The sequence below is a fragment of the Cyprinodon variegatus genome, unplaced genomic scaffold (assembly GCF_000732505.1).
Source record: "Cyprinodon variegatus isolate N-32 unplaced genomic scaffold, C_variegatus-1.0 Scaffold496, whole genome shotgun sequence".
In the NCBI taxonomy this organism is placed as follows: domain Eukaryota; kingdom Metazoa; phylum Chordata; class Actinopteri; order Cyprinodontiformes; family Cyprinodontidae; genus Cyprinodon; species Cyprinodon variegatus.
The window spans coordinates 505,305-523,469 of NW_015150949.1; the positions used below are offsets into that span (position 1 = coordinate 505,305).

The window sequence follows — 18,165 nt, forward strand, 5'->3', positions numbered from 1 at the left end:
CGGGAAAAAAAAAAAAAAACAAATAACTTGTACTACCAGCAGTCTGAATGTGACTGTAAGAAGAAATTCTAAAGTCTGGTTTACACACAAGTTTTTTAAATTGTCAAGAGAGTTTCAAAACCTAAGTAAGAGACACATTGGGAGTACCGTAGAAGAGTTGTGATTGTGTGTTCTCTCTCCAGCAACATGACAAATAAATCAAACTATGCTAGAGCCTATTCCATTCAGATTATTTCCCCAAGTGTCTCAATGGGGCTCTGTACCACCAGGGGAGGCTTTACAGGATAAGGGCATTGGGATAATTCTTTTGGGGTGGAAGTGTGGTTTTGGGGGCCATAAGCTTGAGGGTAAAGTCAAACGGCCACACACAGCCTATGGCATATCAGTCTGGAAAACAGCAGTAGAGTCCAATTTCAAAAATGGGAATAGGCGTGGGATAAATAGAGTGAATGGATAAAAAATAGAACCAATCATGTAACTACTGATGTAACAATTTTTCTTTTTTGAAGAAAATCTCCTATGACAGCCGGTTGATGAAATTCTAACAATATTTCCAGAGTCATTAGAGAACTAATATTGCTGTGTTTTGGGTGCAGTCTTTTCTATTATAACAGAAAAGTGCTATTGCATTATGGGTAATTCTGGGGCAAGCATAAACCCCTGCCTCCTGCTCCTTCATTTGTCTCTTATAGACCAGAGATCTAAGCCTCCCCAGACTGACCCACGTACAGTAGCAGCCATTCAAAATGGCCCTTCCCAGTCAAACGCCACCTGAATGGCAGCCCACTTCCCTGCAACTCCTAGCAGAATCCCCTCCAACTTCCAGCCACTGGAGTGACCCCGTCCTTCTACTGGGCATGCATTTTTTTTTACTGATTCCACCCTTTCACAGAATTACAGGGTCTGACCAAGAGATGGTGCTTCTCTTTCGATCTTAATATTCAAAAGTCATGCCGGAAAAAATATTTTAGTACAAAGATTGATGTTTAAAAAGGAATTTTAGGGGACCATCCAAGGACCAGCCAAGGGCCCATCAAGGAAAGTGGGGAAATTTTGAATGGCTACTGCTGTAGGTCAATCTATCTGGCCAAGCTAACGTTCAAGAGCAAAGGACATTAGAGCATTATCTTTGCAGTGTCACCTATATGGCATTGAAAAATAGCCCTGTTTCTGTAGTATCGTCCGAAGAATTGATTTATTTTGAAAGTGGTTGATTTCTCTGAGGGCTAAACCATGAGAGCATTTTTTTTTTTGCACTTACACATTTTCTAAACAGTTACTGTTTTGTCTGACTTCCCATGAAGGTATATTATACATATCACGTATGTATACCACATTTCAAAATAAAAAATATTAATAATCATACCTCCAGTGCCAATGTTGCCAACTATCATTTTTTCATTTTCCGACAACTCTAGGGCCTCTGTGTCAAGCGCCAAATCTAGAGACTTTTTTTCTTTGTCAGTCGAGACTTTGGAGACATAAAAGCACTGAACACTGTCCTCCTGAGTGAGTGGATCTTAAGACTGTGACCCTCTTTCCCCCCCTCTCTCTCTCACTGTCCACTCTCTTCATGCAAGGTGGACTACATGCACTGCAGCAGAGAATAAACTTTTCAACTTCCAATCCAGATTGCAAATGAAATGTGCATGTCCAAAGCTGCTGCTAATCTTGCCCTAGAATGCAAAATTGAATCAGAAAATAATTTTTAACTGACACAGTTGTCTCATATACAATAATTGCATTTTCCCTCTACAGCCTCACTCTCTCTCCTTCTGATCCTCCAGTTTGTGTGTCTGCTTCCTTTTGTTCTTCTTTTTTTGCTGGATATTAAACACCTAACTGTGAATTTATGCCACCAATTGACATCATAAAGGACATGATTGTGAAACAGCAATTTGAGCACACTAACCAAGAGGTGGAACAACAGAGTGAGATGAGGGAAGGTTTTTTGTTTTGTTTTTTTCATTTGTGAATCTCATACATAGGCTTCAGGACATGTACAGTATGACTGGGACCTTTAAAACACTTGATGACCTGACAGGGAAATAGCATTATCAAAACATATGTACACAGACCTACAGTACTATAGGAAATATTCTAAAACTACATCCCTGAAAAGTAGAATGCAACAAAGACTGCTGTTATACCAGGAAAAAAATAAGGTTTGTTTAAAGTCAGAAAGGCACAAATCAAGGTCAAAGCAAACTCCAAAAGAATCAGCTATTATAATTGTGTCATATTGTTAACACATGCATATTTGGCCAATGCACAAATTAGGCATTTTTGGTCAGATGTTGGGTGGCCAGTGGTCTCTTCCATGTGAAACTAAATAGCTGGTTGCATTTTTTTGTTTGTTTTTCCCCAAAAAGCCCAGCTGTTTTAACCTGCTTGGGCTCCCAATATGTAAAGAAAGAAAGAAGATGGAGCAGAGATATAATAATCATTTAAAAAATCGTGATTAATGATTGTGATTACGAATATCCGTTATAGTGCATTTTATGTAAATATCTCAAGGTGTTTAAAAAAAAAACAAATTTGAAATAAAGGGTACATTTTAAAGAAAAAAATATAACAATAAAACCTGGAAAAGCATCTCTCTTTGCACAAGTTTTAGGTTTGTGTCACGGTCTTGGTTCTGTTAAGTTTTGTTTTGAGTATTCAGTTTTACTTTGCTCCATGTTTTCTAGTCTTATTGGTTTATTCCTATTTTGTTGTGTTTTCTGGATACATTTGAGTTCTTAATTTTTTTCTCTGTTGCTCTCTTGTGTTGGTCTCCTTTTCCCTAGCTCATTTCCTCTGTTCACACCTGCTCCCAATCAGCTTGTTAGTCTTGCATTTGTTCAGTCAGCCATAAATACTCTCCCTATGCAGTTCCTCGGTGATGGTTCCTCGTCTTGCCTCGTCTTTCCCTGGCTCCTCATGCTTGCTTTCCCTGATGTCTTCATGGTTCTGGTTTGTTTTAAATTTTTAAGTTGGATTTTTGGATTTCTGCCTCTGTTACCTGTGAACACTCAATTATAACTACAAGAATTCACCTCTGCCTTCCTCCCTCTGCATTTGGGTCTTCAAAACCTCAACCTAACCCTGACAGTTTGATAAAGACCAAATGGATGAAAACCAGACGTGACCTGAACACTTTTTAAGTTGTTAGTATAAATTAGGATTTGTGAAAAGATTTTTTTTTTTTATAACAGCCGTTACCCTAACTGTACTGAAATAATGTGTTACTACTTTGCCTTTGGTTGCATAGACCTTACATTTCAGGTTTATTTTTACATGCACTATAACTGGATCGAAGCAGCCAGACATACACAAGTCTGAAAAGGCTTTAGACCTTTGCTGTTATTTGTCACTCAAGTTGTCTCACAGGGCACAAAAGTGAAGTAGGACACAGTTGTTGGTGGAAGCAAGGTGATGTTAACTGCACTTGTCAACACGTCCCTTTGTGATTTCGGGCGCAATTTGAGTGGGTGAGTGGGATGTGTGAGGAGAACAAAGCAGCAGGAAAGTCTTCACTGTCATTTGTCAGTGGGGCTTTGGAGAAAGTTGCTGGCTCATACAAAGGGTAAAAGCAAGTTCTACATTTGGATACATTGATGGCTGCTCTTGTGCAGCAGTGGTCTTTCCACAAACCACCTTAAAAGAGGTTAATATGTATCCTCCTGTGATAACTCACACATCGGGCATCTTTTTATATAGCAACAGAAAAGCTTACTGCAGAGACCTCAGGAAAAAAAAAAAAAAACACTGTTCAGCCTTTTAATCTGTAAATATATAAAATTTAGGATATTGGAAATAAGATATTGTTTTTGGGGTACATCATTTATTCACACATTTCTTAAAAAGCTGTATTTTCTGTCTGTTCCGCAGACAAAACATTGTTACGATAGAAAAACCTTACTGGTAATTGGCTCACTATTTTACAATATGTCAGCAGTCCTTACTTGGTAGTTTTGCAAAGTAGTACTGCGGTGCTTTGCAAGATTCCAAATATTTAGATTTTTTTTTTAATATCTAGTTATATTAGTACATGTTTTAAATCACCCTATGAAGTTGCTTATTTCTTTAATCTGAGTATCATTTTGAACCATTTTGATCACATGCATACTGTATGCCTTCACTCTGTTAGGGTTAGACTACATTTTTACTCTGACCAATCCAACATATTGCACCTATCACTGATTTGTGATTAAGCGTTAAGACAGAATAGAGGGCAGCTGATCCAAGTCAAAGGTCTGATCAACCAGAAACGAGTGGCTGTTTGCAGGTTGAAGGGAAGTTCCTGCCTCAAGTGAAAGACTTCAGATATTTTTAGCAAGTTATTCAATTGTTAGCACAGTCATATCTGTGCTGTGGCCATTTTTGTACAATACTGCACCCATCTGGTGCGATAATTGGAGAGAGCTGAGTCACAATTTCAACCTTGATTTACCAGTCTTTATTCATTTCTGCTCTTACCTATAGTCATGAAATCTGAATCATATCCACAAGAACGACACTCTGAACATAAGCAGCTAAATTAAGCTCTCCTTAGAGATGGGGTAAGGTTCTTAGCCATTTGGAAGAGGCTTGATGTAGAGCTGCCTCTTCTCCACATTGACAGGGCTCAGATGAAGTGGGTCTGGCATCTATTTCAGATACCCCCTGGATGCCTCCATTGAGAGGTGTTCCAGGCACGTCTTCCCAGAAGGAGGCTCAGTGGTCTGCCTGGGACACACTGGAGGGACTGTGCTTCTTTGCTGTTTCTCGGGCTTACCTCTTAAGCCACACTTGTCTTATGTTCAGATCTTCATTTGAGACTCCTCTATAAAACTATCCACTGTACTTCTTTCTGACATCTACTGACCACACTTCTTAAACCGTGCAAAATAACAACCAGATAGCCAAAATACAATTTATGACCAAGTTTGTGTTTTGCTGGGCCTAGTTTCAACAACACATGTTGCAGTGCAGAATATTGCATTCCTAATGAAAGCCAATAAGACGCTGAATTGACTGAAGCCAAACTCAACAATACAAAACTCTGGTCATTTGATAATCCCAAGGGGAAATTACATCTATCAGACCGGGACGTTTTATTTATGTTCCTAATTACTGCAACCTTCCTGGTATTTTCATAGATACGTTTATAGGAAAAGGTGACCCCATCTCTCCTTTCATACCCAGTTCTCTTGTGTTGACATCAAGGATCTTATTTAATATTACAACAGGCCTACATTTTAGGAGGCCTTTAACTGTTTTTCAGAACTTATCCATCACATTTGGTAGACAGTGGGTGTCATGGGCATCTATGTACATGAGTGTGCATGTATGGACATTTAAGAGTCATGGTAATAAACATGCCTTTGCTTTTGTTGTATTGATAAGGCAGTTCTATGAGCATAACCTTGCACATGGCATCCTTTCACCTAATGGGACAGTTTGCCAGTTAACCTTGCCATGATGGGGAAATCCATCATTATCTCAGCAACTACATAACATTGAAGAGGACATCTGCAAACTCACCAATTTTGTTGACCTTGTACACACAAAACTCACAAACACACACCTGCACACACACACGGTTTCCCTTTATAGAGATGATGTCAAATATGTCCTTTTTTGATATTGCCTTGGGGTGTCTTTGTTATCCTAAACTTTTTCTAATCATGTTTTCATTTTAATTTAACAGTTTCTAATAATGGAAAAAGTGTATTTATGATTTTTTTTGTCGAATGTTATTTGGATAAAATTATTTATATTTTTAAAATGAATCTATGCTGAAAAAACTATTTTTCAAAATGGAGATATGTCATTTTACATATTTAGTACCCTGCATATGTATTATGTTTTCTAAACTTTAATTTACTTTTCTCTAAAATGCTGATTAAGCTGTGTAGGGATGTGTTACAACTGCTATCAATATTTATGAGAATGTGGTGAACCTATCAAGCGACATCCAACTCTGACTTTTTCTGTTTAATCTTTTAACAAACCATTTGTATAAAAAAAAGCTACTGGGAGATTATGTTTTGGATCATAATACCTGATATAAAAAGACGTTTTTTTTTGTTTGTTTGTTTGTTTTATCTTCTACTCTATGATCTTTCATTATACTATACTATTTTTCAGTATGGCTTCTGGAAATACTACAAATACTCTAATTTTGTAGGCTTTCATATGACTTGTGGTATTTATGTCAACAAATACACTTTTGATGTGGTATAGTTTTTTGTTGCTAAGGAGACAATCACTTGAATTGTATTTGAGGAAGCAATTAAATTTGAAAAATAAAATGTATATGTAATATGTAAAACATTCCAGTGGTTTCAGAAGTTTTCTTGATAATTGAATAGTTAACGATGAGAAACTTTATTTTGTACATTTGTCATTGCACTTTATTAGGTTACAAAATATATCATCACTGGACCTTTTGTACTGGCAATGAAAATATTAGCTCACATTTTGGAAAACTTAACAACAGTAAATTTTAAAATTTGCTACAATTTACTCTATGTTTACACCATAAGGTGTTTTTTTTACCCAAGTATTTGAAGCTGAAAGTTATTAGAGGCTTAACTAAATGTTGCAGGTTAGAGTCATTTATTTCAGGCTAATTCTCCACATATGTGAGACTTTTTTTTGGGGTTGGGAGAGTTTCAGCCTCATCATGCGTCCAGTGTCATGTCCTATACAGGGGGTAACGAGGGGCAATTAGCCTCTCATGACTACACTGCAAAAAATTTAAATCTAAATAAGTAATTGTTTCCTAAAATAAGTGCATTTTTTCTTGAACTGAGGTGGTAATTGAGCCGCTTTGACAATGGAACAAGACAATTTACATTTAAAATAAGAAAAAACAATTGCATTGTCTTGTGCACATTGGGACAAGTGCATATTATCTAATTATATTATTTTACAGCTACAGTGTGTAATAATTACAGGGATATACAGTCATAAATGTAATATATTATTCATCACTATGTTATTTATCATCATCTACGAGCTCAGCCTCTTAACCTTAATATTTGCGTTGCCTTAGAATTCGTTATTTATAATTACATAGGAGCGGGTCTCGCAGCCATGGAGGCAGACATCTTTGCGCTATGGCAGCGCAGAGCCAACAAACTAGCGATTGCGAGATCGCCCATTACGCTCGAAAGTAACTACGGCAAGTTGAGAGAGATGAACTGAGACGGTACTGAACAATACATGGCAGTATTATGCCTGAGAATACTATCTGTAAAATTATCTATGTAAACAAACCTCATCACTTGAGAAGGTAGGTGATGCTGACGTTGTGGAAGAGATTTTGTCCCGTAACGCTAGCCGTACTGTTGGGGGGGAGAAGCGGTGGGGGGGGAGATGTTCATGTTGCTGCAGTCTGCACGTTAGATGTCGCTGAAAATTACGCACTGTAGCTTTAAGAGTTAAAATACTCATTCCATTGGCAAATCATCTTATGTACCTACTCAAATTAAGGGTAAATACACTTAATTTAGACATTTTTAACTTATTTCTGGATGGTTTTTGCTGTGTACCTCCTAATCAGGAATCGTAAGGTCAGGAGAAAATCAAACATGTTTAAATCCAATTGGCACTTGTAAGGTGTTCGTTAGTGAATCCTGCTGTTGAAGCAGAGCTACGAGCTGATTTACCAGAACCTCACACACTGTGCATGTGCAAACAAGGGAAATCTTCTTCTACAGTGTACATTTGGCTTCCAGAAGGAAAGTGAATTATTTTGCGTATAACTGTAGTTTCAGGAAAAAAGAAAAAAATATTTTCTTGGTTTAAATTATGTTTAAAAAGAGCCTCTATCACTGAAATTATTTTAACAATGCAAAACAACCCGCATCAAGGTAGTGAACCAAATAATGTGGCATACATTTTTTTTTATAAGTCTTTATAAGAGATGCATGTTGGTTTGACATTTAACTGTTCAAAACCATGTTCTGAAACTCAGATGCTATATGTGTTCCTTCCCCTACACACTTAAAATAATAAAATAGAAGATTGGATTTTAAGACCACTGGACAAAATATATTTTAAATTTCATTCCACACATCAGATATGTATTTATTACATGTTTTTTAAGCAAACATGGTCAATTTTTAAATGGTTTAAATAGACATTCAAAATGTAATTGTGTGCAATCAAATGTAGGAGGAAAAGTAAACAATATTTGTGCAGCCGAAGCAAGTGGAGCAGTTTTGGAAGTGGTCTGGAGCTGTCCTAAAATGTGGACCTTTAATCAAACATCTCTACTTATTTACTTTTCTAGCATATAAGTATTAATGGATCGGTGTAATTTGTAATTTGTAATTTTATTAAGGATCCCCATTAGCTGTTGCCATGGCAAACAGCTAGTCTTCCTGGGGTCCACATTAAAAACATACAGTAAAAACAGTTACAAATATAAAAATTTCCAAAAATGTAATTTCTTAAAATTACTATAGGAAGTACAAAAGAACAAGTAAAATAAAACAGCCAATAAAACAAGAACAAATATAATAAAACAGTCAGATAAAACAGAAACACTTCAGGGCATCAAATGGAGTCTCAGATTCTTTTTAAAAGATAATTTACTCTCAGTGTAGCGGATGTAGTGAGGTAGATTATTCCAAAGGTGTAATGATCTATATATAAAGGATCTCTTTAGATGTGTGATTATGTTAATTTTGTATATTTACTTCTGTCTCCTTGAACCCCAGTCATCCTTGGCAAATGGCCGCTCACACCAAGCCTGGTTCTGCTGGAGGTTTCTTCATGTTGAAGGGAGTTTTTCTTCTCCACTGTTGCTGCATGCATACTTGATGTGAGGGATTGCTGTAGAGTCAACACAATGCAAGTGAAGATCTTGTAGCCAAATGCTGTTCTAGGAGGAGTGCGTCCTGCAAGTCTGTGACAATCAGCAGGTTTTGCCTGGAAAACGTTGAACCGAATGTGACAGGATGATCTGGTTTTATTGTTTCTGTAAAGTGTCTTGAGATGACATGTGCTGTGAATTGGCACAAAATACGTACATTTACTAATTTTAATTGAGTTAATAGTCAGCATAGTGCATTTCAACATTGGATCATTCTTTTTTTAACTAACATTGTGAACATCAGACATAACAGAATAAATATAAATTACACAAACATAAAAGGAATAAGTGAACAAAACACTCACACACAAATAAAATATGTTAAAACCTCTTTATTTCATTGACCTTGATAATGCGTTTCCATTGTTCTCTTTCTTTAGAAAAATGGTTAATGTACCATTCATGCCAATAATGTGAACTAGATGGAAGATGAAACAAAAAGATAATCAATGCGTGAGATTCAGTTGGTGAAGAAGTGCCAACATGTTAAAAATGACTGGGGTTTGGACTTTGGGGCAGTGAGTTGGAATAAAACCAAGTGATTAATTTTTACACCCTCATCTCCCTCGTTTTTTGTACTTCAGTGGTTTAGAGAGGCATTGCACACTTTGGCTTGAATGTAGCTTACCTCAGTATCTTATCTTTATTCACATCTCTGGTTTCTCTCTCCTTATCAGTGTATTTTCATTTTACAGTGACTGGGTTCATTTGTGATTCTTGTGGCCTGATGTATAATTGCTTATTGAATAAGGTCCATGCTCCAGTATATTGTCAGAGTAATGGCTGTGGATGTTACAACACCAGAAAACCTTTTATTGATCAGACACTGTCATTTTGGCTTCCTTTAAAAATGTGAAGTAGGTGTGGATGGCTGCACATTTTTGGCCTTTTTTTTTTTTTTTTTTACTGTTGTACCGATATTGTATTGTGTCTTTGCAGTTCATACAAGCAGTTTAAGGTAAACTGGAGGAGAAGGCTGGCTATCTGTGTAATATTTAGAGGACTGAATTTGACCTTATTCTTTAACTTCTTTAACCAGTTTAAGTAATTTAGACACTAGATAATGGTTCATACTGAAAACCCAAATGCAAAGTGAACCTCAGGCTCAAAATTAAAAGTTACTGTAATTATTTCCTTAGTTGAGAATCCTTGCAAAAAGATTCATATTCTGTCACATCATGTTCTTCAGCGGATTATTGAACAGTGCTCTATGACATACGTATTATTTCTCTCTGCAACAAATATGTAGGAACAAACTTTTAAAGCCTTCGGAGAACAGCTGAATGTCTATTGGTATTTAATGTCCTCTGGGTACAAAGCACTATAGAATTATTTGCTGTATAATTCCAATTTGTTATGAGAAGGAAATTACAAGCTTGTAATTTCCCTTATAGAGCTTTATGTTTCACAGTAAAGTACATTAGATTTAACATGATCATGTAAAAACTATTTAAAAGGATATAAAATATATATATACAATACAAAAAGCTGTACAATATTAATTAGACTTTTCCTTTATTCTATGTAACAAAACCCTGACTGTTCCCTACCAAACCTCCTGAATTCTCTTCTGTCTGAAAGGTGTATAAACACTTGCCGTGATAAGGAAAAAAAAAAAAAGAGGAACTAAAAAGAGAAATTTGATTCTAGCAGGCATCGGATACTCAATTTGAAGCTGTGTATGCTGGTGAAGATTTTCAGTCATCCAGGTCACAGTCATTCCAAAATAAGAAAATTATAAACAATGCACTGGACTTAATTTCCAGTTTGAAGACGTTTCTCTTCCCATCCAGGAAGAGTTTTCAAAATGTTCAAAATGTCAGGAATAGCGTTGAGTTGGAGGTTTTATATTGTTGGGCTACTGTATAAAACCTTGAACTTAACGCTATTCCAGACATTTTGAATTGAAAATGCTTAAGGGATAGGAAGCGAAACATCTTCAAACTTGGAAATAAAGACCAGTGTGTTTGGTGGTGCTATATCATATTATTAGTTTTATTATTTGGGGTTAGGAAGATGAATTTATTATTTTTTCATCATGTCGTAAGAGTTAGATCGTGCTTTTTAATTGTCATTGTTTAGTGATAAAATCTTATGTTTCCTTTGTTGAAATGTCTCTGGTAGTTTTATTTTAGTTCAGTTGTTATTATTTTTTTTTTTTTTTCTTTTCTTGTCAGTATAATCAGTCAAGGTTCAGCTGTTGTCATTCCTGTTTTCTCTGCCACTTTATCATGCCATTCATTTCACCTGCTCACCAGCTCTACCAACATTTTGTACCCTTGTCATTTTCTTTAACGATTTGAGGGTGAATACTGATTTAATGCATTGAATCCCTATTCCACCACGTGATATAACACCTACTAAGTACTGGATGTAAGCAACAGTGTAACGTGATATAAATGTTCAGAACTAGATTTTGGTGTTTAAAATAACAATATCCCTATTATTTCTGTCTATATTTAATCAGTTTTTTCTTTCAAAGTTAGTTTGTGTTTTATTCATTTTCATGATGTCCACTTCAGCCCACATGAGTTTTACCAAACAAGGATAAGACAGCCATTTCATATCAGTTTTCAGTGTGCCTCCTGCTCTGTGACTTTCAGAAGTAGAGATCTGACATGGTACAGTAGCTGCCACTGTGTCAAATCCCTGACTATTATAATTCCCTACATGGCTGTTTTAAAGGAATTTCATCTTACCGTGTAAGCGTGATCCAACAATCTCTTGAGCACTCACTCGTGTGGAATCTGTAAAATGTGGTGTAACTGCTCACAAACCGGCACAAAGCTGCTTTTATCCTACTGAGCAAACCGATTTATTAGAAACGCTTCTGTTATGTTACGAACATAACCTAAGTCTTAAATGCTAGAACTTCAGAGGACAGCGATTGAACAAAAGTTGTGTAATCTATGCCATATATACTTGTTTTATGTTTTGTTTTCCTTTAGTGTTATGGTGCCTTCACAAACTTTTATTAAACTTAATCTTATATATCGTACCAATGATAAAAAAAAAAGTTACTTTTGGTCCTTCAACACATACAATATATTTGATAAGTCATATATTTTATTATTACAACTCAATACCTGTCAATATTGTATGTAAATATAATATTGCCAACAACAGAATTTGAAATGGGGGCAAACATTGAAAACTGGTTTCAAACCACAAAATCTAAGATTTGATTTACAGTTGATACAAATCAAAAGAGCCTAATTGTGCCTGTGCTGCTGCAGCGTAAGTGCTGATAAAGATAAGAAAAAGATTCAAACATTTAAAGTCTTCCTTGATTAATTGATATATCCCTGTATGGATTTTTGATGCAAATTTTAACACCACAAGGTTCTGTTCTGACTAAAGCTTTCATTTCACAATGTTAATGTTAAATGTCTACTGCATGACCTTTGTTGGAAGAGACTTATCTGGTGACAGTTGATTCAAGCTATTATCTTTTCCTGGTTCATATTTTTTCTTTTAATTTAGTTTTTACTTTTTCTTTCTTATTTCTTAAGTAGAAATTTCAAATCTTGATAAATATCTAATTAAACCAAACCCACCATTCAGAGTCAGTCGTCTCCAAGTTGGAGTTCTGAATCAATTATTGTGTTACTGAGTGGAAATACCACAATCAAAAGTATCATATGTCCACAGCTGGAATATACCATCCATCTTTTTATGACAAACTGTTGTGCCATGTATTAGAAAGAAGAATCGAATATTTAAAATATATATCAGTTAAGGAAACCAGGTAACCATCTTATGAATAAAATCTGTGAAAAGTAAATATATTCAAAAAGATATAATCTTGACTTTCTCATTCTCTTTCTTTCTTTTTCAGAATGGTATGGGAAACCTACGAGTGAACAAAGAAGGAATCCGTCTGGAGGGGGTGTCCGAATTCTTGTTGCCCTTATATGTCAAAGAGATCCAGTCACGGAGGGTCAGTGATTCTATGTATTTCAGTGTGGATCATTTGTTGACCTGTCTTTATGAAAGAAAATCAATGAGTTAAGCTCTTTCTCTTTCTAGATATTAGACCTACTTTAATAAACATACATCTGCGTTTTGGTCACAGCACATACTGTATAGAACAGGCTCCCATCCTCATCCCTGGAACATAAAGCTTGATCCAACCAAAGCCTGAAAAATGCACTTGAATTGTGGACCCGACTTGAGTTGAATCAATATTTCATTTAAAGGTCAATATAGTTTTACATTTGAAAACAAGATTTAAAAAATAGCAATGAGTATGTTTTGTGCAGGAAAATTCTTTATGGATTAGGTAGACAGCCTGTACCAAAAATCTATACATTTAGCCCTGTTCTAAACGAGCTGTTTTGTTTTTTTACTCCCCCACCCTCCAGAAGGTCATGCCCCCTCAACCCGCAACCATGACAACTAGTCAGAGTTAATAAAGATACAGAAGGAGCGTGGAATAATACATGAAGATGAAGGACATAGCATGACTGATGGGCTGCTACAGACTGCTAAGGACAGCTTATTTCCCCTCATGAAATCACAAGGGGAATATTTTTTAAGCAAAACAGTTTAAACACATATTATGTAAAAGAGGTGGAGAAATGATAGAGGTGGAAGAGTGTTTCTTATTTATGAAGTTTATACACAGGCTACAGGACTTACCGTGAGTAAGTCAAGTCAAGTAAGTCAGAGTGTTTCTAGTGTGAATTTTGCAAAATATGGGAACTTTAAGGTATTATTGTATCTAGCAGTCAGCCACTGCAGTATGAACAACTGCACTGATTGTGCACAGAAGTAACCCTCACTTAAACGGCACTTACTCAGCACAGTCCTCTCCGTCCACAACTAGCATTTGAACAGAGAATGTGCGGGGTGTAAAGAAGCAGAATCACTTGAGTGATTTAGTACATTATGGGAAGCATTAATTTGTCCTGCAAGCAGAGGTTTTGCTGGTATAAAACCCAAACTCCTTCCGTCTTATTTGTTGTGTCATTGGGCAAAGCACTTCACCCTCACTCCACCCTACTGATGGTCAGAGGGCCTGGTGGTGCCCTGGGTCCCAGTGGGAGTAAAACTGAATGTATGAAAAGTGTTTTGGAGAGCCCTACCTTAAAAAGGCTCTAAATTAGTATAGACTTTATATTCTCAGCTCCTCTGGCTACATGATGATCTAATTATACACTGTACCCGACTTTTTCTCTTTTCACTAAAGAGAAGACGACAACAAAAGCTGTGTTTTATAAGTGTAATAACGTTATATATGTATTGATTGATTGATTGCCTTCCTTGATCCCACAGTGGAGAAAGTTGCTCGTTACATCAGCTCAAATAGTCAAAGTGGAGGAAGGACGAAAAAGATGCATGGGATATATGCAGTATATAAAGTGCGTCCACCTGTGACAGTTTTTTTTTTGTGTTTATTTATATATATATATATATATAAATATAAATAGATATATATATATACACTACCGTTCAAAAGTTTGGGGTCACCAAAACAATTTTGTGTTTTCCTGAAAAGTCACACTTATTCACCACCGTACGTTGTGAAATGAATAGAAAATAGAGTCAAGACATTGACAAGGTTAGAAATAATGATTTGTATTTGAAAAAATATTTATTTATTTTTTTTACATCAACCTTTGCTTTCGTCAAAGAATCCTCCATTTGCAGCAATTGCAGACCTTTGGCATTCTAGCTGTTAACCCTGTAAGGCCAAATGTATCATATTTGATACATACGGTTTCTGAAAAGACTGATGCATTGCATGAGTTGTATAAGAAATCATAATTCATCAGCTAAAGCCAGCATCTTCCTTTGCTCCAGGCTCTGGCTCAGATGGTCATGTGTTCATTATTAGCTGTTTTAGTGACAAACGACATGGCACCCTGACTGGTCTGCAATTATGCAACCCCTCTGGGAGCCGACAGCTGAACTAAGAAACTGAATTACGTTATTCATATTAGCCCCCCCCAGATGTGTGTAAAGAGTGTGTTTTTCGTGGAATGTAAAGGTGAGAAAGATAAGGAAATTAAAGAGGATAGATTGAAGTGACAGAACTAAGAATGTGCTTTTTTTCTAAATAAAAATTTCTTGTTAAAAGTTTTTACCTTGTGTTTTGAAAAACAACATTTTCAATTTGTTTGCAATGAGCCACTGACGTATATAGTTGACTAAAGAGATCTATATTACAAATGAAATAGATAGCATAGAATAGAGATATTTTAGAAGCAATGAGTCTATATCTTAGTATAAACCCATTTCACAACTGGATTTTTGCTGCCGCCCACCTGTGGTTCTAACCAGGATTCAGGATTTCATAGTCAGCGTTACTCATTTACAACATCCTGCTTTAAAAGAAATAAATCTGAACCTTTCTGCCGTGGCAGACAACAATAAAAGCAATTTATTCGTGGATGTGCCCACTGAACAGTTTCAGGCCTGACTAATCGTAACTGTTAGAGTTGTAAAGAATATGCATGTTCTTTAAAGACTTTTTTAAAAAACTGATTTTTCCAAAATGTTATTATATAGCTCCTAGAAAACAAACATTAGTGTTACCTAATGGGACATTTACATTAAAATTATAAAGCATAAGCTAACTTCATCCTGATAGATTTTTTGGTATACACAGCAGGACACCTTTTAGTGTTTGAAAGGGTTCTGGTAATAATTGAATTGCCTGTATTTGGTGGTGAACTTTAACGACTTGCTGTGTATTTTTTGCAAAACAGAAACTATAGTCATCTTGTCCAACAGTACTCGCCTAAACTTAATCTATCTAAGTTTTAAATACACTTAGACCAAAAGAGTCAAAGGTGAATAAAAGGAGAGGAAAATGCAGTTGTCCCTCCTGCACATATTCCATGTGTCTTACTCATCTGGATGCAGACTTTATGTAATGAGGGCCACCCTGAAGGAAAGCATTGTAGGAGAAGGAAATGGAACAGTGCAACTTTCATTGTGAGCTAAATTCAGAATGCTGCTAAAAAAACACACACGCTATCACTACAAAGTGAGAAGATTGGCTAAGTGGGTTAAAAGAGATGAGGTGCAAGGAGAGACATAATCATGGGCAAGAAAAGAGTGGGTAAAAAGTAGGAGAAACGGGATGAAAATAAAGATGTGAGAAAAACATGAAAATGGAGAAAAAAAGGGTTTTTATGATGTAGATTGAAATCTAGTGATGGTACCGATTTGATAATGTCCTACACTTAAAGAAATGTGTTCTTCCCGCAGTTTTTACTCTATGGATATTAGTGCTTAACAAAGAAATATTTTTCATATAACAATGTCAATGGCTTTATGTAGTTAAATGTTTAAACAATTTGCATGTCTGTACATACTCAATGGTCATATACAAGGTGCTGATAACTTATGTATACATGATGACCATAATAATGTGCACCCTCTTTAAATTCAAGGATTTTGCCTTTCAGTAAAATATAAAAGTGATCTTTGTTATTTTTTAAAGGTGTGTGCATTCAATGTTAAGTAAGGAAAAAAGGCACAATGGATTGCAAACGGTCATCATTCTTTAAACAGAAAGGTTATGAATACACCAAGGGCTGCTTTCAAAGCATTTTGAATGAATAGTAGTATCCAGATGTTGCTAATTAAAAGAGACAGCAAGTTAGATCACCTCTTTAATAGCAGGAGTTTTGGCATTTGCCAAAAGCAAAAGATAAACAATGATGTCAAAGAAGCAATAGTTGCTATCAATGAATCTTGCAAGAGTGGTGGGGCCATTTCAAAACAATATTGGCCTAATTTATTGTGCTAAATCTTACAGACCTTTTTGCTCTCAAAAAATCTGTCAGCATTATGTAGGTTTGACACTGACACAGTATATGTTTAATAAAACCAAAAACATCATCACTCCAAACCCCTTAATTCCTCTTTATACAGAAGTTAAAGTCATATTTCCAACATATAGAACCTGACTGTAATTGAGTTATGCATACAAAATTATGAAACAACCACATGAAAAACTAAAAAAGAAGACATTGCCCAAGGAAAAAAAAAAAAAAAAACCTACAAGCTGTTGCTCAAAAAGCATATGTCGTGTTTGAAAACTTTATTTTAAATGCATACTATCCGTTTTTCGTTTATTTGGTGGTTTATTGTAGAATTTTTAGTAAGATTTAAATAACTTTAGAACCCCCAAACCACGGCATTATTAATATCTGTTATAAAAACCTGGATTCGAAGAAATGTCAATTTAAGTCTAGATCCTCTCAGTCAAACAAATAGATCCGGTATAACAGTTATAACATCAGACTGAATCCTTATTGAGTCTAAATGTTTCAGGAAGGCTTATGTGATCTATCTTCTTACTTTTGAACTGTATTTAGTATAACACAATTGTAAGTGGTCAGAAATCCAGCTAAAAAAAAAATCCAATTTCCACAAAGATATTTCCTGGGAGAATAACTTCAGGAGTTACATTTTTATTTGTTTTTACCAAAAGAGGTCTCTCTTGTATATGATATCTTTGATCTGAATGAGACAAAAAAAAGTAAAGGTGAAATAAAAAAATGAAATAAAGAGTACATTATCCCTATTTCTTTTTTTAATAGCTAAATAGCATTGGTATTTTTAAAACAGAATCCATTTTGAAAAAAAAAAGTATATTATAGTAATCTTGCCTGCTAGCTGAATACCCATAGTAGTGTGTTCATAAACAGATGACAATCCTTTCCCCGCTCCCCCCTCAACCTTTCAAGAACCGACCTAGAACCGGCCGGTCAATTGCATTGCTCTTTTTTCCTTTAAGGAAGGACAAGCAGCTGTGAAGAAAGGAAGTGGTGCTGACCCCAAAGCTCAACCAAAATAAACATAGAGGCGCAGGAGTTTGCACACGTGGATGCTGCAATCACATCTTTTTTGTCAGTATCTCCAATATCATCTTTGAAACAGGGACAGCAAAAAAAAATATTGCTGCTTTTTTCGGTGGCAAAGATTTTTGTTCCTCTTAAGTCCTGACTGTCTAAAACCAAACTTTAGTAGGCAGACACTAAGTGTATCTTCACCCAATTAGATTGGAAAGTCTGTCTGAATGTCCTTCCTTTCACCACACAGATTTGACGGAAGCAGGTCCGGATTGATAACTGTAAAAAAAATTATTACTACATATGATCAATCTCACTGAGCAATCTGACTTGTTAATTTTTCAGTCACACTGAGATGTGATGCTTTAAAGTCAAATCCTTTGAAAGCAGGTGAACATGTTTTCTGTGGAAAATTTGTCTGTTTAAAATGCTTATTCCTGTCCTTTACCAAACATTACGTGTTTGCACCTTTTATATTAATACTAATAGGGCCGGATTTATCAA

The 18,165-nt window shown here is 35.7% G+C and overlaps 1 protein-coding gene across 1 annotated transcript in view; it reads left to right on the top strand.

Moving 5' to 3' along the window:
• Positions 1-18,165, top strand: part of sgcz (sarcoglycan zeta) — a gene marked incomplete at its 3' end in the record, with an annotated part of 392,881 nt that overhangs the window by 263,978 nt on the left and 110,738 nt on the right. Inside the window, exon 3 of the mRNA XM_015390396.1 lies at positions 12,690-12,791. Coding sequence (XP_015245882.1) covers positions 12,690-12,791 — 102 coding nt within the window. The remainder of the gene's footprint in view (positions 1-12,689; positions 12,792-18,165) is intronic.